This window comes from Gigantopelta aegis, chromosome 1 (genome assembly GCF_016097555.1).
Source record: "Gigantopelta aegis isolate Gae_Host chromosome 1, Gae_host_genome, whole genome shotgun sequence".
NCBI lineage: Eukaryota > Metazoa > Mollusca > Gastropoda > Neomphalida > Peltospiridae > Gigantopelta > Gigantopelta aegis.
In genome coordinates, this window is record NC_054699.1 from 27,217,135 (window position 1) to 27,239,454 (window position 22,320).

The 22,320-nt window shown below is 39.5% G+C and overlaps 1 protein-coding gene across 1 annotated transcript in view; it reads left to right on the top strand.

The window, feature by feature from the left end:
- The window catches only part of LOC121372834 (acidic mammalian chitinase-like), a 22,543-nt gene extending 14,642 nt beyond the window's left edge, over positions 1 to 7,901 (top strand). Inside the window, exons 6-9 of the mRNA XM_041499314.1 lie at positions 3,622 to 3,804; positions 4,200 to 4,322; positions 5,542 to 5,842; positions 7,641 to 7,901. Of these exons, the coding sequence (XP_041355248.1) occupies positions 3,622 to 3,804; positions 4,200 to 4,322; positions 5,542 to 5,842; positions 7,641 to 7,816 (783 nt within the window). The 3' untranslated portion in view covers positions 7,817 to 7,901. The remainder of the gene's footprint in view (positions 1 to 3,621; positions 3,805 to 4,199; positions 4,323 to 5,541; positions 5,843 to 7,640) is intronic.
- The last annotated feature ends 14,419 nt before the right edge of the window (positions 7,902 to 22,320 follow it).

The window sequence follows — 22,320 nt, forward strand, 5'->3', positions numbered from 1 at the left end:
GACGGGACGTAGCCCAGTGGTAAAGCGCACGCCTGATGCGCGGTCGGTCTAGGGTCGATCCCCATCGGTGGGCCCATTGGGCTATTTCTCGTTCCAGCCAGTGCACCACAACTGGTATATCAAAGGCCGTAGTATGTGCTATCATGTCTATAGGATTGTACATCTAGTATGTTCAAATAATATTTATTATGTAAATCCATCTCAAATCAGCAAATATATAGGGTCACCCACGCCGGTCAGTCTTAGATTCACTTGAAATTTGTACCAAATATTCCCAGTCATGCACATGAATAAACCCGAAATTTGGGCTCTCTTTTCCTTGTTGAGAAATTGGCATTTTGCAAAATGTGGTAGGTGTTAAATTTAGCCATCGGCCCATATACAACAGTTTACATAATAGTTTACAGTATACAAGAACATGATATCAGTAATGCCTCAGTCACAAATGCATCGTAAGTGGGTAAGATGCCCCCCCCCCCCCCACACACACACACCGCACGGCGACCAGTGCATTTGTGACTAACAGATAGCAAATAGCGGATCTATATTTAAGTGCTAGTTTAACATACATTATAGAATTCATAGGAATGTGTGTATCATTAGAGTTCAATAATTTACTAAATTGTAGAATATTTGCAAGATTCTGGTACTTAGGAATGTACATATTTCACAGGTCAGTATACGCTTTATCCAACGCCATATAACCGTAAATAAAATGTGTTGAGTGCGTCGTTAAATAAATCATTTCCTTCTTTCCTTCCTTCCGTACACGCTTTACAAACAAATATAAAATGCAACTGTCACGGGGATCCTATAATACCCGTAACTGAATGAAACACGATTGTCCAAATATCTCTCCTAACTGTATATCTATTAGATCTCTCTGTAACAGGCAGTTATACCCGCTGGTGGTTCGTCTCTAGGTATGATCAGAGATAAGATCTTATATAAAGTATATATAATATAGCACGTTTAGTTCACTAGAAAACACAACAAAAACACAATACACTTTGGAATCTGTATTAACCTACGCTGACAATATACTGCCGCAGTAGTTAATTAATAACAACAATAATAACAACCCAGAACTGATCACTTAATTAGTTAATCTCTAGGTGTCTAGTTTACACAATATGCTAATCACTTCACCGTGACACAACACCCACACGTGTGATAATTGAGAAACGCTGCCAGGAGAACTTAATTAATAAAGGAATTACAACTCTATTCCTAACTGGTTAATTTTTAATTAACCCTTACTACTCGTTCAATAACGTGTGATAATTGAGAAACGCTTCCAGGAGAACTTAATTAATAAAGGAATTACAACTCTATTCCTAACTGGTTAATTTTTAATTAACCCTTACTACTCATTCAGCAACCTTGTAACACAGAATTAATACTGGTACCTATCACAATAAAGACAATAACCTACGTTTTACCTAGGTCCGCTAGGATGACTGGCTAAGCTTTAATAATTATTTAGACAGCGAGCCTACAGTTTACTGCGTCAGATGACCGGCAGCACCGTCTAAATAATATTGGTATAATACAGTATTAAAATATTTAAATCACATCAATCACATCAAGGTTATACACAGAGCAGAAATAAAAATATTTACCAGTCCGGACGGACTAACGTTCCCCCTGGAAGCCTTCCTATGTTTCTCCTCGATATATCTAAAATCCTAGCTATTTATTCAAAACTCTCAGAGACAGCGAATATCGCCTGGGGGTACAAGCCGGTACCTCACGTATCATGTGGGTTTTCCACAGCCACCACACCGGCATATTTTTCTCTGATCGTCAGACTGGCTGTCGCCATTCGCCAAAATCACGGTTGTAAAAACCGCACTCGCAGAGGTATTACGTAACTACTGGCCATGGCCTCCACAGCTGGACTAAGTGCACATTGGAGTGCACGGTCGCGCGAAGGTATTACGTAGCAAATTGCACATCTGGGCTAAGTGCATTTGGAACTGCACACGGCCTTCTAAAACAATTAATATCGCCACAGGCGAAAAGAAATTAAGAGCATGTACCGTCACAGCAACTCATCTTCAAATACAACTGTTACTATACATTTGACATGTTTTGTTTTCTGACTAAGATTCGGATTTTTTTTCTCCAATATTACAACGTAAATGTAAACAAAAGTAAAATTTGTTTTATTTAACGACGCCACTAGAGCACATTGATTTTTTTTATCTTATCATCGGCTATTGGACGTCAAACATATGGTCATTTTGACACTGTTTTTTAGAGAAAACCCGCTGTCGCCACATAGGCTACTCTTTTACGACAGACAGCAAGGGATCTTTTATTTGCGCTTCCCACAGGCTGGATAGCAAAAACCATGGCCTTTGTTGAACCAGTTACTCATACCCATTGAGCCTTGCGGAGCACTCACTCAGGGTTTGGAGTCGGAATCTGGATTAAAAATCCCATGCCTCGACTGGGATCCGAACCCAGTACCTACCAGCCTGTAGACCGATGGCCTAACCACGACGCCACCGAGGCCGGTCACGTAAATGTAATTCATGAATTATCAATAGGCATAGTATTCGTCTATTTTCTCTTTCATTGTTGTTGGTATATATATTCAACATAGAACAACAATGTAACTGAATCATTAAGTTTTCCTAAAATTCTTTGTTTGCCACAATCTTGTAATCTCAGCCTAAACATAAATATAAATATAAATTGGGATACATCACCAACATCCTCACTTGCCCAGACAAATCCAAAGCCATATGCGTTTAACAGTGTTCTTATCCCGGTTGTCCAAGTGACTCTTCCAGCAATATCAAGCTTTTTCACAAGTAGATAATATTGTTTAGGGTATCTGTCAATTTTCGTACGAGTAATAAGAAGGCTGATAGTTTTCAGTAGTTAAAGTGAAAGAAAGACATGTTTTATTTAACGACGCATTCAACATTTTATTTACGGTTATATGGAGTCAGACATATGGTTAAGGACCACACAGGTATTGAGAGAGGAAACCCGCTGTCGCCACTTCATGAACTAATCGTTTTAGATAAGCAACAAGGGATCTTTTATATGCACATCCCACAGACAGGGTAGTCGTGGTGCACTGGCTGGAACGAGAAATAGACCAATGGGCCCACCGACGGGGATCGATCCCACACCGACCGCGCATCGAGCGAGCGCTCTACCACTGGGCTACGTCCCGCCCCCTTAGTTAAAGTGAATACATTGAGACAACTGAAGAATCCTTAAAATGGAGCCATTTTTTAAGACATCAAAAAGACTGTTTTCAATTCAATATTACACACACACACACACACACACACACACACACACACACACACACACACATACATACATACATACATACATACATATATATATATTGTTTCTCTGTCAAGTCCACCCCAATGTTTCGCAAGTGCTAGAATCATGCATAATTAAAAAATAAAATTTCAAAAAAAGACTTCTAAATGGATAATCAAATTTGGTACACATAAACAAGATCCCATTAGCTATAAAATGAAACAAGTTAGCTGATTCTAAGTTGACCCCCCCCCCCCCCCCCCCCCCCAACACACGCACACACATTTGACACGCTGGTTACGGGCCTGTGTCTGTATTTTATTTCAGAACGAGACTGCAGCATGGTGGAACAAGTCAGGGGCTCCAAAAGACAAGATTGTTGTTGGCATGGCAACTTACGGCCACACCTTTACTCTGCACGACCCATCGAATAGCGGAGTTGGGGCTCCGGCGGGCACCGGTCCTGGCGGGAAGTACACCGGCCAGTCCGGGTTTTGGTCATACTACGAAGTGAGTGTCGGTGTCTTCATGTTTAATCCAGTTAGAGAGAGAGAGAGAGAGAGAGAGAGAGAGAGAGAGAGAGAGAGAGAGAGAGAGAGAGAGAGAGAGAGAGAGAGAGAGAGAGAGAGAGAGAGAGAGAGAGAGAGAGAGAGAGAGAGAGAGAGAGAGAGAGAGAGAGAGAGAGAGGGAGGAAGGGAGGGAGAGGGGGTGAGTGGGGGGGGGGGGACTGGACTCGAGACTAAAAGAGTGAGACTTTAATGACATAGCATGTATATGACGTCATTTAAATTAGAGTCTAGACTAATTTTTAAATATAATTATATAGAAACGCGTCCTGTAGTATGCGCCTCTACCATAGAACTATAGAATCCTCTCGTTTAAAGCCTTTTTTAAATATTACTTAGGTATGTCAAGACATTGAAACGGGTGGTGGCGCGGTGGAGTTTGATGACGAAAGCAAGGTTCCGTACTTCGTGAAAAACAGCCTGTGGGTTAGCTACGATAATAAGCGGAGTATGAGACTGAAGGTGAGTTCCTATACTTTAAACTGCAGGTCCGTATCTGGGAGTGTGTGTGTGAGGGGGTGGGATTGGGGGTGGGGTTGGGGGGTGGGGGTGGGGTGGGTGTGGGCGGCAAGGTGAGTTCCTGTGACCAGAATCAGTGTCAGTGTCAGGGGAGTACGACTAGTAGAAATAAATTAATTTTATTGAAGAAAAGTTAAAAGTTTGTTTTGTTTAACGACACCACTAGAGCACATCGATTTATTGGATGTCAAGCATTTGGTAATATGTGACATAGTCTTAGAGAGGAAAACCCGCTACATGTTTCCATTAGTAGCAAGGGATACTTTACATGCATCATCCCACAGACAGGATAGCACATACCATGGTATTGAAGAATATTTAGAGAGTGAACAACATGCCAACTCGTACATTATTATTTGATGTTAAAAAATGCCTTTGGTTTGGAGGGTACATGATGAAGATTTCATTATTTACGTTTTCTTGTCAATTTGAATGAATGAATGTTTAACGACACCCCAGCACGAAAAATACATCGGCTATTGGGTGTCAAACTATGGTAATGGAAACAAATAAGGTGATGATCAACATCAATATAAAAATTCAAGATTTAAATAAAAACAGTGTAAAGAACTGTGCAAAAATACAAATATCACAGATAGATACTGACTTTTACTCAAAATTTCAATTTGTGCCGTATTGGCCATTTTCAAAGAGAATGTTACACCCCTGCACCACGGTGAGGTTACAGCACGCGCAGGGGGGGACTTTTCAAATTTATTTTTGTTTTTACCACTATTTCTTTTGGAAATCACTGTTTGCATCAAGTGTCAATACACTACAAAATGTTAATACCATCTAGTGAATTATTCAAGCATTATGTACATTTAATCAGTGGTAACTGTTATTTGTTATAAAAAAAACCCAAGAACAGAAAATAACACCACTACCACCACCACCACCAACAACAACAACAACACCAAAAACCACCACCACCACCAACAATAACAACACAAAAAATCCACCACAACCACCAACCCACAAAAAGCCCAACTACAGGAACCCAACAAAAACAACACCACCACCTCCTTCACAACCAATATAAAATAACCGCCCCCAAAATAATAATAAAAAAAAATACCTCGAAACAAACAACATTAAAAAAAGAAGAAGAGAAAAACCAAAAACATTTACAGATATGACAGTGCACCTTTAACGTTTTCAGGCCGACTGGTTGAAAGCGGAAGGATATTCCGGCTTTATGATCTGGGCTCTCGATCTGGACGACTTCAACAAAGTGTGTTCTTCGTCTGCTAAGAGATACCCACTGATCAATGCAATTATTGACCAGCTAGGGGAGGTACCGGCGACCACCCCGGGCGGGGAGACGATGACGACGAGTGGGGAAACAACGAGCGAACAGACGACCGAACAGACGACCGAGCAGACGACAGAACAGACGACCAAGCAGACGACCGAACAGACGACCGAGCAGTCGACACAAGGAACCACTGATGGAGGTGGAGGTGCGAAAACACATATATTAATGAATGAATGAATGAATGAATTAATTAACGGAATTGAATGAATATATAAATAATATAGATAAATAGATAAGATATAAAATAAAATAAAATAAATGCAAAGTAAGTAAGTATGATAAATAAATAAATATAATAGTAATAAAATAATATAAATAAAATATAAATAAATAAATAAATAAGTAAATAACAAAAAAAAAAAATAGCCAAAAATGTTTTAATAAAAAAAGATAATTTTGTTTTGTTCAATGACGCTTCTAGAGCATATTGGATAATTATTTATCACCACTTAGTGCCTTGTCAAACATTTGATAATTCTGATAATTCTGACATTGTTCGCTAAATTTTAACTTTAGCAATATAGGACCCGTGTGCTTGAACAGTTTCCTGATGGATAAGATGAGTTAAATTTGCCTATACTCGGACAGGATAGCACATACCACGGCGTCTGATATGCTAGTTGCGGAACACTTGATAAGACGGGATAAATAAATAAATAAATAAAAATTTAGGTAACTTATTCCACTATCTTTTACACTCAGTTTCCTGTCACTGTAGATGATCGTTTTAATTGTAGTCACTTTGCAGTTATTATTTATATGAAGGAAGGAAGGAATAGAGGATATTTCATGTTTTTGTGTAATATGATTTATATCTCATCGAGTGAAATTTGCAATGATATCTCACGAGTCACGCTTGCGCAACGAGTGTGATATGATTGGAAACTTCATGAGATGAGATATAAATCATATTTGACAAAAAACATGAAATTTTCTATTTATTATATAACTTTTTTTGACAATTTACCTTTATTTTTAAAATGCCGGCAGCAAAATAGTTCCGGCTTTCTTACAGTGAAGATAACACATTTTAGACTGAAATAGTGAAATTTTCACTCTAAAATGTGTTATCGTCACTGAGTGATTGATAACACTTTTATTTCACTGATATTTTAAGATATTTCACTAAATGTTATATAATAAAATGTTTTATTTAACGACGCACTCAACACATTTTATTTACGGTTATATGGCGTCGCACATATGATTAAGGACCACACAGATGTTCGAGGGAGGAAACCAGCTGTCGCCACTTTATGGGCTACTCTTTTCGATTAGCAGCAAGGGATATTTTATATGCTCCATTCCACAGACAGGATAACACACACCACGGCCTTTTATATACCAGTCGTGGTGCACTGGCTGGAGCGAGAAATAGCACAATGGGCCCACCGACAGGGATCGATCCCAGACCGACCGCGCACCAAGCGTTATTTACATGAAGTCTCATTTCTGTCCATCACTATATTAAATCACTGTATCATTGATTCATTTATCCATCCATCCACCCATCCATCCACCCATCCATCCATCCATCCATCAACAGTGTCTGCAGGATGAATTGACGTAGGCGTACGGGCTCTCGTTCTTGTAGGAGAGGGGAGGGGCGGGCAGGCTGGCTTTTACCCGAATTAAAAGAAAATGCCAGAATTATTCATATTATCATTACTGCCAAACAGCTGTATACGATTGCAAACGAATCACTACGCATTTTTACATGCATTACAACCAATTTTCAGGGTAGAATGATGGAACTACATGTTAAAAACGTATACGGTTAACACATTTTCCACGAATATCTCTATCATTTTTCTCCGATTTTGAGTTTTTGCTCCATCATTAGGCAGTTGCCCCTCTCCCCCCCTTCCCCCTGTCTCGTACGCTTATGACATTGCCCTAATCATTTCTTTCGACTTAATGGAGTTACTGTCTCGTTTTTGCAGAAGCTTTCACTTGCAGCGGGAAGGACAATGGCTACTATCCCCACCCGTCGGACTGCTCCAAGTTCTACCAGTGTGTCGAAGGTCGCACGTTCGAGTCCAGCTGTCCGTCAGGGCTCCACTGGGATGTCAAGGTCAACGCATGCAACTGGCCCGAATTGGCTGGTTGTTCTGTTTAGGGTCGAGTTAATTTATTTTGTAAACGTAAGGAAATTCAGACACATGTTGTATTTACATTTCGAGATCGATGTTATTAAATGACAGAACGTTTGCATTGAGTCGGGCTTGTTTTCGTAATGTCATCGTCTGATATTACTACAACGTGAAACCCCCCCCCCCCCCCCCCCCCCCCCCCCCAGTTTTTAACAGTTGTGTACTTCAATATAAAGTTTACATATCTTTAAAGAAAAAGCAGGAGCCACGCCCACCAGTCCCCCATTCCCTTGTTATTAGTCCCTTACCGGTCCAACCGGAGGGGATTATAGGTTTCATTTCTGTCCTTCTGTCTGTCTGTCTGTCTATCCCACATATAGTTTTCCTGATGGGTTTGTTCCACAATGTCTTGAGATATTGAGCTGAACTTTTGCATAGCTTTATCATGTACTGTTACAGATCAAATGTAACTTTAACTGCGATTTTTCATAGAGTTGAGTCCCTTGAATTTAGAAGATACGAAAATGCGTCCTTGTGATCAAAACGCTACAATGCTATATATAAACACTAGGAATTCAAAACTATTCGCGGAGGAGAATGCCTCCGAATTTCCCCAACCGATTTGGGCCCTTTGGTTTCCTTATTGTATGTAAACCAAATTTAATCTAGAGGAAGAAAGAAAGAACGAACGAACGAACTAAAGTATAACATACCAGCACCACCACTAGAATTGGAGCATATTGATATGATATAGGCTCTTCAGCTAGCAGACAATACTGGCACTTTGTTATGAAGTCAGAACTTCACGGCATCATACTCTCCATTTTTGGAATGACCCGGTGAGTCACCAATTTGACCTGGAATGAAAACAGCAAGTCCAAATTTCAGGACTCAGGACTGGACATTGTAGACTATAGGCTCACCTCCATTGCCTAAGGCTCGAACATACAGGGGAATGTCCCTGCAACAGTGGATCTCAAACACCAGAACACGTTCTTCAAAACTCCCCTCTCCTCCAAAACATAAGGCAAAACATCTGGCCAGAAGAAAAGAGCATCAAAGAAAAGCTATGGTGCAGCCCAGGTGAGCTCCAACTGACGATCCAGTTCATTGATGCAGCACATCTTAGGGTTTAGTGAGCATATGAAACCGAACGAGAAGAAGAAGAAGATTGACTTCTGACTGAGCCTGCACCGCCACACCCAGAGATGACATGTTATCTTCCCCAGCTAAAACCACCTTTGTGTCCTACTTTATAGTGTCTGTCATATTTTGTGTAAAGCATCCCCAGATCCATCTGGACAATGACTGGGAACTCTATTAACGTGCCCATATCCAATGAAGGTTCAGGCACGCCCACCCCGGACTTAGTCTTTGACTTTGCCAGTGACCAATTCCAGGACAATGACTAAATCCTTCACTTAGACACACACTTTTATAATTCACGTTTTTGGAGGAGAGGAGCAAAATCCAATCAAACTGAGTCTATGGGTTTTTGTATGAGGACTTAAGTCCATTCAGACTGAGTCAATGTAGAATTAGGAATGTAAATTCCATCAGCTTTCAGTGTCGAGATTGGGTTGTCAGGCCACGATCTGAATAGATCAGGCCCTTCTAAGGGCCCCTATGGGCAATCTAGGGAGACACCCCAGCACCAACTAGGTCCCATGTAACGAGCTACTCCCGGCATACTAAGTTCAAAAACATTCGGCGGACCGTGAAAAAATGCGCCCAATTTCCTTCCTTCAAATTTTCCCTTTGGTATTAATCCTACAGGACATTCCAAATTCCATAGCACCATAGTTACCGATTCCGGTCGAGCTGCTGATGCTCTCTTGCACCTGCGAGTGCAGGCGGTCCCTTCTCTCACCTACCTCAACCCTTTCCTGTCCTTGACGGAGAAGCCGGCTGAGGCCGGCACCTACGCCCATGACAGGCGTGTGCTACAGCAGCTTGCTCCGAATGTGCTCGTAAAACCTTCTGACCTGACCTGACCTGACCAGTGTCGAGATGTAGCTTAGTAGTAGACTACAGGATCGACCGTCTCAATCAGAACCCCACGACTGGTACATAAAGATCGTGGTGCGTGAGGTCTTGTCAACGGAAAATGCACAAAATATTGGATTGAAAATATATCACGGGGAACCAGTTTCAGGTGAACATTAAAGTATTCGGCTCTAAGGCATATAAATATTTATAAACAGACAGTTCAAATGAGCACTACACTGGATGCTAAGTAGCTAAGTTTACCGCACGTGCGTCAAAAACTAGCATGCATCAGCAGTAAATATTGTTAGCTACGGGCGTGACGTAGCCCAGTGGTACAGTGCCCGCTCGATGCGCGGTCGATCTGTGATCGACCCCCGTCGGCGGGTCCATTGGGCTATTTCCCGTTCCAGCCAGTGCACCACGACTGGCATATCAAAGGCCATGGTATGTACTACCCCCTGTCTGTGGAATGGTGCATATAAAAGATCCCTTGCTGCTAATCGAAAAGAATAGCCCATGAAGTGGCGACAGCGGGTTTCCTCTCTAATAATCGGTATGGTCCTTAACCATATGTTTGACGCCATATAACTGTAAGTAAAATGTGTTGAGTGCGTCGTTAAATAAAACATAAAAAATATATATATTGTTAGCTAGGGAACCTGTTTCGGTGAGTGAAACATTTAGTTGTTTAGCTTACAACCAAAACTTTCCAACAAAACTGTTCAGTGTTTTATAAACACATGTATGTTGTTCTTATAATAATTAATATAAAAAATATTTTAAATACATGTATTTTAAAACAGATTACAAAATGGAGTCCTCGAGAACCAATGCTAACAGACAACATTTAAAAAACCCGAATATAACAGTTTTAATGTCTTGCAATCGTGTTATAATTTGAGCAAATGAATGGTTATCATGGTAAAATTGTTTGGTTAAAAATATAAGCTGCATTCTGTGTTTTAATAAGTATATAAACAGCTATCCAGAAAAATATTTATGTTAAAATATATAAGGACCATATTTTTTGGCAAGTATCTGTAAAGAGAGTTTTGCCATGACAGGCGTGTGCTACAGCAGCTTGCTCCGAATGTGCTCGTAAAACCTTCTGACCTGACCTGACCTGACCAGTGTCGAGATGTAGCTTAGTAGTAGACTACAGGATCGACCGTCTCAATCAGAACCCCACGACTGGTACATAAAGATCGTGGTGCGTGAGGTCTTGTCAACGGAAAATGCACAAAATATTGGATTGAAAATATATCACGGGGAACCAGTTTCAGGTGAACATTAAAGTATTCGGCTCTAAGGCATATAAATATTTATAAACAGACAGTTCAAATGAGCACTACACTGGATGCTAAGTAGCTAAGTTTACCGCACGTGCGTCAAAAACTAGCATGCATCAGCAGTAAATATTGTTAGCTACGGGCGTGACGTAGCCCAGTGGTACAGTGCCCGCTCGATGCGCGGTCGATCTGTGATCGACCCCCGTCGGCGGGTCCATTGGGCTATTTCCCGTTCCAGCCAGTGCACCACGACTGGCATATCAAAGGCCATGGTATGTACTACCCTGTCTGTGGAATGGTGCATATAAAAGATCCCTTGCTGCTAATCGAAAAGAATAGCCCATGAAGTGGCGACAGCGGGTTTCCTCTCTAATAATCGGTATGGTCCTTAACCATATGTTTGACGCCATATAACTGTAAGTAAAATGTGTTGAGTGCGTCGTTAAATAAAACATAAAAAATATATATATTGTTAGCTAGGGAACCTGTTTCGGTGAGTGAAACATTTAGTTGTTTAGCTTACAACCAAAACTTTCCAACAAAACTGTTCAGTGTTTTATAAACACATGTATGTTGTTCTTATAATAATTAATATAAAAAATATTTTAAATACATGTATTTTAAAACAGATTACAAAATGGAGTCCTCGAGAACCAATGCTAACAGACAACATTTAAAAAACCCGAATATAACAGTTTTAATGTCTTGCAATCGTGTTATAATTTGAGCAAATGAATGGTTATCATGGTAAAATTGTTTGGTTAAAAATATAAGCTGCATTCTGTGTTTTAATAAGTATATAAACAGCTATCCAGAAAAATATTTATGTTAAAATATATAAGGACCATATTTTTTGGCAAGTATCTGTAAAGAGAGTTTTGCCAATAGACGCCGTGACAATCATGTGACTTCAACAACCAGATAGCAGTACAGCTAAGAACAGACACAAATTCTTTCCAATTACAGTCTTTGAAAATCGTAGAAAAAAGGTATTTAGAAATGTGCCGTGTTTATGAGTGGATTAAGTCTTGCTTTCTGTGCTCGTTTTAACTTTATTTTTTACGAATATTTCTGCGAATGTGACAGATATTTGTTTACTTTTTCCATGCAAAAGTCAACGACGTCAGAAATATTCAAATGTACGTACTGTTGCGCACAAACGACGCAACCACCGAAACAGGTTCCTCACCAAAAGAAAAAAAAAGGAGTAAAGTTTGTTTTATTTAACGACGCCACTAGAGCACGTTGATTTTTTTTATCTTATCATCGGCTATTGGACGTCAAACATATGGTCATTCTGACACTGTTTTTAGAGGAAACCCGCTGTCGCCACATAGGCTACTCTTTTACGACATGCAGCAAGGGATCTTTTATTTGCGCTTCCCACAGGCAGGATAGCACAAACCATGGCCTTTGTTGAACCAGTTATGGATCACTGGTCGGTGCAAGTGGTTTACACCTACCCATTGAGCCTTGCGGAGCACTCACTCAGGGTTTGGAGTCGGTATCTGGTTTAAAAATCCCATGCCTCCACTGGGATCCGAACCCAGTACCTACCAGCCTGTAGACCGATGCCTCACCAAAAGAGTTTCACGGACGATATATACTACTCAAAAGAATTTAAGGGTCAGACGATATTTTCGACATTATTTTCTGAATGTCAATTATATTAGCTAGACCATAATGTCACGCATGGTATTGTTCCATTTTGACGAAAGTGGGTCTAAGCAACCCATAAATGAATTAAAATCCACTGTCATTGACACTGTCGACTAGTTCTAATGGCGAAAACATGCTTACATTTGCACGTAAATTAGGGCGAAAGCGAAAGGTCTGCTAAGTGCCCATAACTAGTTTTTTCACAAAGCGCTTCATTTGCACGCTTTGCACGTGTATTCCATGTTCCCAATGCTGAATTTCCGTATAATTGGAGCTTGCGTTCGTGTACGGTGCACACTCCAAATTCGACAATGGTACGACTTCAACTGACTATCGAAGATCGAGGAAGGGCTATTGCTTGGCTTCAGGATGGCAATACGCAAAGAAATGTTGCTCTGAGACTTGGTGTCAGTCAGAGTGTCGTTGGCCGATTGTGGCAACGGTACCAAGCAACGAATTCTGTTCGAAATCGTCCACGTTCGGGAAGACCCCGAAGCACTACAAATAGAGAGGACCGCTACATCACCTATATGGCTCTACGTCAACGCACAACCACTGCACGCCGATTACGTGACAATCTGCGGACTGCGACTGGAACTCGAGTGTCTGATCAAACCATACGCAATCGTCTGAGAGCCAATAATCTACGCTGCCGTCGCCAGGCTGTTCGACCACCACTCCTACCATGTCACAGAACGGCCAGACGTCACTGGTGCACGCTTCATCTGCGGTGGCAACGTGTTCAGTGGGGTCGAGTGATGTTCACTGATGAGTCCAGGTTTAGTCTCCAGTTCAACGACGGTCGGGTTCGTGTCTACAGACGTCCTGGGGAGCGCTTCGCTGACGTTAACGTTAGACAACGTCACCGGTTCGGTGGTGGCAGCGTCATGGTGTGGGGCGGCATCTCTATCCACCACAGGACCCCCCCTCTATGTGGTGGATGGCAATCTGAATGGAATCCGCTATCTGAATGAGATTATCCGGCCGTTGGTTCTCCCAGGCCTTCAGCAGATTGGCGGCGGGGCAGTTCTGCAGGATTACAATGCAAGACCCCACCGCGCCAGGGTGGTAACGGATTTTCTCAGACAACAAGGTATCGCCAGGATGGATTGGCCAGCATATTCGCCTGACTTGGCCCCAATAGAGTACGCCTGGGACGAATTAGGCAGGAGAGTTCGGGATAACCATGCCCCTCCGGCCAACCTTCATGATTTGGGTCAACTTCTTATGGCAGAGTGGCAGGCCATTCCCCAAGAGTTCTTCAGACGTCTGATCAACAGCATGAGGCAACGACGTGTCGAGTGTATTCGCGCCAGGGGTGGATTCACACACTATTAAACGAATGTTCTAATGTGTAAAATCCTTGTTTGACAACCTTCAACTTTGACAGCATGTCATGTGACTTTCTTGTATACAGTGACGTTTATTTGTTTTTTTTTTGTAAATATGGAACAATAAATTAAATTTTTGGTGTAGTTTACATCATCAATCTAATACACTCTGAAACTTATTTGGTTATAAATTTTTGACCCTTAAATTCTTTTGAGTAGTATATATATAATCACTAAATGGAATCCGTGCTATTTATGCGAAAGTTTAGTTGCGGTGTGGTGGCCTTATCCTGCCTTCCGCCTCAGCCTCCTTCCCCACGCCACCGCCCCGCCCCGTCACCTCCCCTCCCCCAATATGACCACCGTGTAAATAGCCAGCACTCATTAGCTGAGGCTTTATACACGCCGCCGTGTATACAGCCACTTCTGTGTTGAGTGACAAAGATGACGGCTTCCTTTGCCGTTGTATTTACGGAATTCATCGCATGATCTTTGTACGCTGTATTTAGCACGATGTGTGTGTATGGCAGTCGACTAGACCTGGGCGCAAATATATATTTTCGTAAATACAAAGAAGACTGTCTCCAGTACAAATCGTAAGAGAAGCAGCGACCAGAACGATCGGACAACTGTTGAAAAGGCCTTGCGTACTATATTATAGATTTCTGTGGTCTTAATGGAATGATTCATTTTCTTTTGTAGCAACGTTTACCTACTTCGGGCAGCTTAAGAAGGGGATCAGGTACAATTAAATATTTGAGGGCATAAGCGTACGAGACGGGTGTGTGTGTGTGTGGGGGGGGGGGGGGGGGGGGTAGTAATAGGGGGGGGGGATAAGATGGTGTTAAACCTTTATCACAATGCATTTCTATTACTCACGGGGCGGGACGTAGCCAAGTGGTAAAGCGCTCGCCTGAAGCGCGGTCGGTCCAGGATCAATCCCCGTCGGTGGGCCGATTGGGTTATTACTCGTTTCAGCCAGAGCACCACGACTGATATATCAAAGGCCGTAGTACGTGCTATCCTGTAATTGGGATGGTGCATATAAAACATCCTTTGCTACTAATGGAAACATATTGCGGGTTTCCTCTCTAAGACTATATGTCAAAATTACCAAATGTTTGATATCCAATAGCCGATGATTACTAAATCAATGTGCTCTAGTGCTGTCGTTAAACAAAACAAACTTTAACTTTCCATTATTATACTCACAATATTTGTTGCAATTACTGTATAGGAAAGAAGGATTTTTTGTTTCAACGACGCACTCAACACATTTTATTTATGTTTATATGGCGTCGGACATATGGTTAAGTACCACACATATATTGAGAGGAAATGGAAATGTTTTATTTAACGACGCACTCAACACATTTTATTTACGGTTATATGGCGTCAGACATATGGTTAAGGACCACACAGCTATAGGAAGGAAACCCGCTGTCGCCACTTCATGGGCTACTCTTTTTTCGATTAGCAGCAAGGGATCTTTTATATGCACCATCCCACAGGCAGGATAACACATACCACGGCCTTTGATATACCAGTCGTGGTGCACTGGCTGGAGCGGGAAATAACCCAATGGGCCCACCGACGGGGATCGATCCTAGACCGACCGCGCATCAAGCGAACGCTTTACCACTGGGCTACGTCCCGCCCCCTAGATATTGAGAGGAAACTCGCTGTCGCCACTTCATGGGCTACTCTTTTCCATTAGCAGCAAGGGATCTTTTATATGCACCACCCACAGACAGGATTTTTACACCAGTTGTGGAGCACTGACTAGAATTGGCCCACCGACCGGAATCGATCTTAGATCTATCGCACGTCAGACCAGCGTTGTACCACTGTTATTGTACAGATGCTTAGTGATTAATTCGAAACCCTATATAACTGTTTGGTAGCAATGTTAAAGGCATGCTGTCACGGATTTAAGGACCTTATTTCTCTAAAAGTAGATAATAAATGAAAATTACATCAATGTTTGGAAACTAAATCTGACTATTGAATCACCGTAACTAAACCATGATGGAGTGAAATCCATGTCAATCCTACTGACAATATTAATTTTTAAATTATGGACCATTGCCATAATTCAATTATTTGTTTTGCAAAATATCATTGATAACTGGAGTATGATGGTTAATTAGATTGTTGAATAAAGTAGATTTTTTTGTGAAAAATCAAATACATATTTTTCACGTAATACTTTGTTAGGCCATTTAATAGTTCAGTATGCTTTTAATATCAATGAATGTTGTTAACAAAATTCGGGTATTTTCATTCATTTCGAGCAAAAAGAGCCTCAGAAATCTAACCTCTCACAAATGATTATAATTAAATTTCCGTTACATTCATTACAATATAACGTCATCCCATTGGTCCAGCCGTAGCAACGAGAGTTTGTTTATTTCCCAATGTAAACAAAAATACGTCGTCAGGGAACGTCATACCTGATGACGTCATTTTATATTGGCAATTTGTCTTGCTGAGCGTTATTGTTTTAAAAATTCAAAATAAAATATGAACTTTTAATGTTATTATTATTTTGTACGTTTCAAATTTAATTATAAGTATTGTCTGTTATTTCTTTGACATGCATTTGAGGGCTCGAACCTGTTGGTGGGGGTTCGGAGGCATGCTCACCCGGAATAAGTTTAAATTTCAGATGTTGACATAGGGCCTATGACATCTCAAGCCTTTTGAGCACAGTAACACGGAAAAAACAGAAGACCATAGCTTACCCTAATTATGTTTTCCCTATTTTTAAAAATAATTATTTTAAGTTAAAAAGTATACAATTAATTTTTAAACAAATTTAGACTGGCCCTAACTAATATTGTTAGGCATGTTCCCAGAAACACAATTTTTTTAGGCACAAGGCAGAATAAAATTGTATTTTCTTCATTTGTTAAACTCTGTATTTGATTATTCCTTTGTTAATCTGTCTATAGGGGGCCTACTAGTTGGGTATCTGTTTTGCAGGGCCGTAGCTAGGATTTTTTGTTCGGGGGGGGGGGGGGGGGGGGGGGGGGAGGCAACTGAGTAGTTAATAGTTTAAAACTCCTTAAACAGTCAAGAAGAGAATTTTCTTTAAAGGGACACACCCTAGTTACGGCTAGTTGTTAACCATTACGGCGTTGTTTTTCGCTATTAAACCCATTTTTTTCACGAATAAAATTGCACTTTACTTACCCTTTATTATTTAGAATATACATTTCCATTCACCTGAAGTGTTTTTTGGTAATCCTGATTTTTGTAATACCACAAAATGTATTTTTCGTATTTCATAAAATCGCACGCACGTCTGAAAAATAAACCGTTGAGCAGACAAGGTCTAATCTATTTGTAGAGGGGATATTTCCATTTCAATGTCATAGACGTTGGTATATCACGTGGCCGTTATCATTTCGGTTCGGTTTGTTTTCTCGTGCACGGTTCGCGCAATCAACATCCGATTTGTTGTTGTTCATTTGTGAGATGTTTCTTCATAATTCGTGAACATTTTCAGTAACAATAAAGTTCAGACAAGTAAGTGTCTCAATACAAAACGTTACAAACCCTTAAAACCAATAATTACGATATCTGGAGAGGGGATACAACCAGGACAGAACAGTTGGAACATGTCCAGGAGAGGTGAAAGAAACGCACCCCAAGTCTGTGAAATTTGTCGTGACGTAGGCATTGTTGTGCTTCGAGCGACATCTACCGGTGACATCAGAATACTAACTTTCAAAATTATTTCAAGCAATTGGGACATGGGGATTCCCATGGTATTTATCGATATAAAACCTGCTTTTTCACTCCATTTGATAAAAACGTGATCTAAGTGTGTTACAGGTTTGTAGATTAACCAAATTATAATTTATTTTCGCTGGATGGAACTAGGGTGTGCGGCTTTAAGTTTCTATAATGCTTTCCGGAATTTTTTTCTGTTGGGGGCTAGCCTACGACCCTGTTTTGTAAGATGTATTATGATGTAGGATGCATTTTCTTTTTATACTAAGCATATCTGAAATTACTGACAAAAACACTACAAAGGATGTTGTGGTGGTGGTGTAAACAAATAACTCCAATGAAAGTGAAAATGCTGAACTTAAAGTAATTGGATGGAGTAATCGTTGTGGTGGCCATGGGTTGACCTTCTCAGTGAGTCAGTATCTATGCCAAGTGTCAAAATTACCATAGGCCAAAATTATGAAGGCTGTTTTTCTGAAACACAGATATTTAACACTGAATTTAAAATGTGTTGGTTATTCTAAAGAGACAGCAGAGCTTGTTTTGTAATGTGAGATTTGATTAAATACTTGAGGCATGACAGAACAAACTGTTTGGTTATTGCTACTGATCCCCCACCCCACAAAAATGACCATAACAATAAAATACTTTCCAAATTATAATTTAGAATTTATTTACATAAATATCCTGAAACTGAAAATTTTAATATTCGTTCAATTTATTTATTACTTTTTAAAATAAATGTTTGTTTTTTTTGTATGTTTTTTTTCTCCTTTTTTGCCTAACTAGACTATTTTGGACAAATGTAGCAAAAACCCTAAATTTTATTCTGCAGTGACTGTTAAGCCGTATAACAGTTATAATACCTTCACTTTTGGGGGGAGTTGACTACATTATTATAAATTCTAGCATGGCATTAAACACCTCCACATGTTTGTACTAAAAATGTAAATACCAAATGGTTATTGTTTATGCATTTATCAAATACATGTACATGCTAAGCAAGTAACTGATCATATATTGAACATGAAACAAGCCATGTGTGCATCTCTTGAAATTAATGTAATTAGTGTTATGTTAATTGGGGTTGTACCTATATTTACTTTAAGCTATTAGTAAACTATAAGTGTACTTTTATATATAGAGAGTACATTTGTACAGGTATATGAAGAAGAAAACCCTCTATGTTAAGTGAGTCATAATTATTTCTTGCTGCGTCTGGTTTTAGAAATCCACATTTGTAAAATAGCAGTATTTTGTTTCTTTAATTTATAATTTATTACTCTTACAGCCTTTGGAGAAAACAGTTTTCAATTGCTGTTAATTTTATTATCAGTGGAAATCATGAAAAGTCATTAATTTTCTTGGTAAATAAGTGTATGAACCGTGATTAAGATAATTTACAGTGGACTTTTCTTAACATAAGTACTGAAAAGTAGAATATTTAGATACCGGTATGTCAAATACATTTATGTTAAAACAGGGTCAGTAAAATCAGAATTCCTATCAGATTATGTCATTTTGTACACACAAATTAAATTATTTACGTTAACAAATTTTAAATATGGCAAAACAATACCACTATCATTTCTAATTTCATGTAAATGTGCATGAAAAAGCATTGTTATATTTCTACTTACATGTAAAAAGTCAAAAGAAAATTAACCGAAAAAACCTGTATATTTAATATTTTTATTTCCCATTTATTTTTCATCATTTGAAAATTTAACATCTATTTCTGTAATTATATGTATTATTGATTTTTTATTATTATATTACGTACACAAACATGCTCATAATTAGGTCGGGAATAATAGAGTGGATATACCGACCGGTACGTTAGGCTACAGCAATACACATTTATAAACCGGAATTGTGTATAGTGCACGAACGCCACCTGTCGGAAAGTCTCTGATCGTACCCTATTACAATCACAATTATCATGAATACTAATAACAAACAATCGAATTACTACGTGGAACTTTGTACTAAAACGTTTAGTTGAACTCTATGACTGTCTGGCTTGTCTCCCTTGGTAGCGTGTTTACGTCACTGGGGCATGCTCCCGTGGAAACGTTTGAAAACGCGCTGTTCTAAAATGCAATGCTCTGCAGTCTACAAGTACAATTAATCATGGTAAATGTTGTTAATGCCACTATTTTAAATACGTAAAGCTAACATATCGATCAATATCGAATATACATCAAAACTATTAATTTTGAAGTTTAAAAAAAGTAAAGTTTGTTTTATTTAACGACGCCACTAGCGCACATTGATTTTTTTATCTTATCATCGTCTATTGGACGTCAAACATATGGTCATTCTGATACTGTTTTTTTTTAGAGGAAACCGCTGTCGCCACATAGGCTACTCTTTTACGACAGGCAGCAAGGGATCTTTTATTTGCGCTTCCCACAGGCAGGATAGCACAAACCATGTCCTTTGTTGAACCAGTTATGGATCACTGGTCGGTGCAAGTGGTTTACATCTACCCATTGAGCCTTGCAGAGCACTCACTCACCGGTTTGGAGTCGGTATCTGGATTAAAAATCCCATGCCTCGACTGGGATCCGAACCCAGTACCTACCAGCCTGTAGACCGATGGCCTAACCACGACGCCACCGAGGCCGGTTTTTGAAGTTAAGACACAAGCGGGACTCGGGGCGGGACGTAGCCCAGTGTTAGAGCATTCGCTTGATGCGCGGTCGGTCTAGGATCGATCCCCGTCGGTGGACCCATTGGGCTATTTCTCCTTCCAGCAAGTGCTCCACAACTGGTGTAACAAAAGTCGTGGTATGTACTATCCTGTCTGTGGGATGTTGCATATAAAAGATCCCTTACTTCTGACGCCATATAACCATAAGTAAAATGTGTTGAGGTGCGTCATTAAATAAAACAGTTCCTTCCTTCCAAGCGAGACCCTGCCCCCTGTGAACACTCATTGTGATACACTACAGATTTTCTTCCTGCATATTTTGTTTCGTGTATGCGGCTTATTCGAATTGTTCTGTTAATAATAAATACTATAAATTAAATATTGTTTTACCATTATTTGAAATAATTTATTCCAATGTATTTGATAATAACATATATTATAAATTAAACTTGTCTTTACAATTATTTGAAAGAATGTATTCCACTTTTTCAGGTAATAACAAATATTGTAAATTCAATAATATTATGTCTTTATCACTATTTGAAAAAATTCATTCCAATTTTTCTGTTAATAACAAATAATATAAATTCAATATGTCTTTATCACTATTTGAAAGAATTTATTCCATTTGTTCTTGTAATAACAAATACTATAAATTCAATATGTCCTTACCACTATTTGAAATCATTTATTCCATTTGTTTTGGAATAATTAAAATAATATTATAAATTCAATGTATTTACCACCATTTGAAATAATTAATTCCATTTGTTTTTGTTAATAACAATACTATAAATTTAATATGTCTTTATCTCTATATCCCTCCCTCACATTACAACAATTTAGATTCCGACCTCTAGGCAGATAACCCAGACAGACAGATAATTGAGAGAAAAAAATACATACGTGAGATCTACGGGTTCTAATTTGACGCTTACGTTTATTGCTGTCCGTGTATCGAACCCAAATAAATCTTTGTTTCGTCTTCTAGAAATACGACCATTATTTTAGTGCCAGCGGTGGGAGTCGGGCTATTCAGCTACATTTCAAATTAAACCGATTAATAGATACAATGACTCCAAAGGGGAGACTACCCTATTAGTTTATTGGCACCCCCTGGCGGTAGATCAAATCTCCACGACAGTCTTCCGCTAGAGGGCACTAATTAGCGAACTATTCAGAACGGTTCTTGCTATGGAAAAACGTGGCTTTAAATAATTCTAATTGTTTGACCTATATTTAGCAGTTTATTGTGACGTACAGACCAAATGACTGTAAGTTTAGACCCAGAGAGAGAGAGATGGGGTTGGATGGGTGTGGGGTATGTGTGTAAGGGAGAGCGTGAAGTAAAATAGTCGAATTCTGAAGAAGTGTTTAAAGCAACATTAACCAGTGCTAACATTGCACTTCTGAAAGACTAGAACATTATGCTTTGCACTATCAAAATGTGGACGACACAGTCATTAACGTATCAAAATATTATGTCTACACTATACCTTATGGTCTCTCTACACAGATGTCATCTGCCACTGAAACCCATGTTAACTTACCCAACTGCAAATGAAGATTGCCAATAGAACGGGTTCTCGTTGGCACTAACAACATACACCATTGCGAACATACATTATATAAGCATTTATTTTCACTATATGTCCGCATCTGGCTGTAATACCGATCCGAACAGGTGGTTCATTAATCCATTCACTCCAGCTGTCTCTTACGCTATACACTCATATCCCAAAAGGTCAATTAACAATATTACAAAATAGCATGGGCAAAATACAGCCAGAAAGCTTACCATTAAACATACATGTTTTTTTAATTATTCGCCATTTCCTAGATGTGAATGTGTGAATCATAACTTGTGT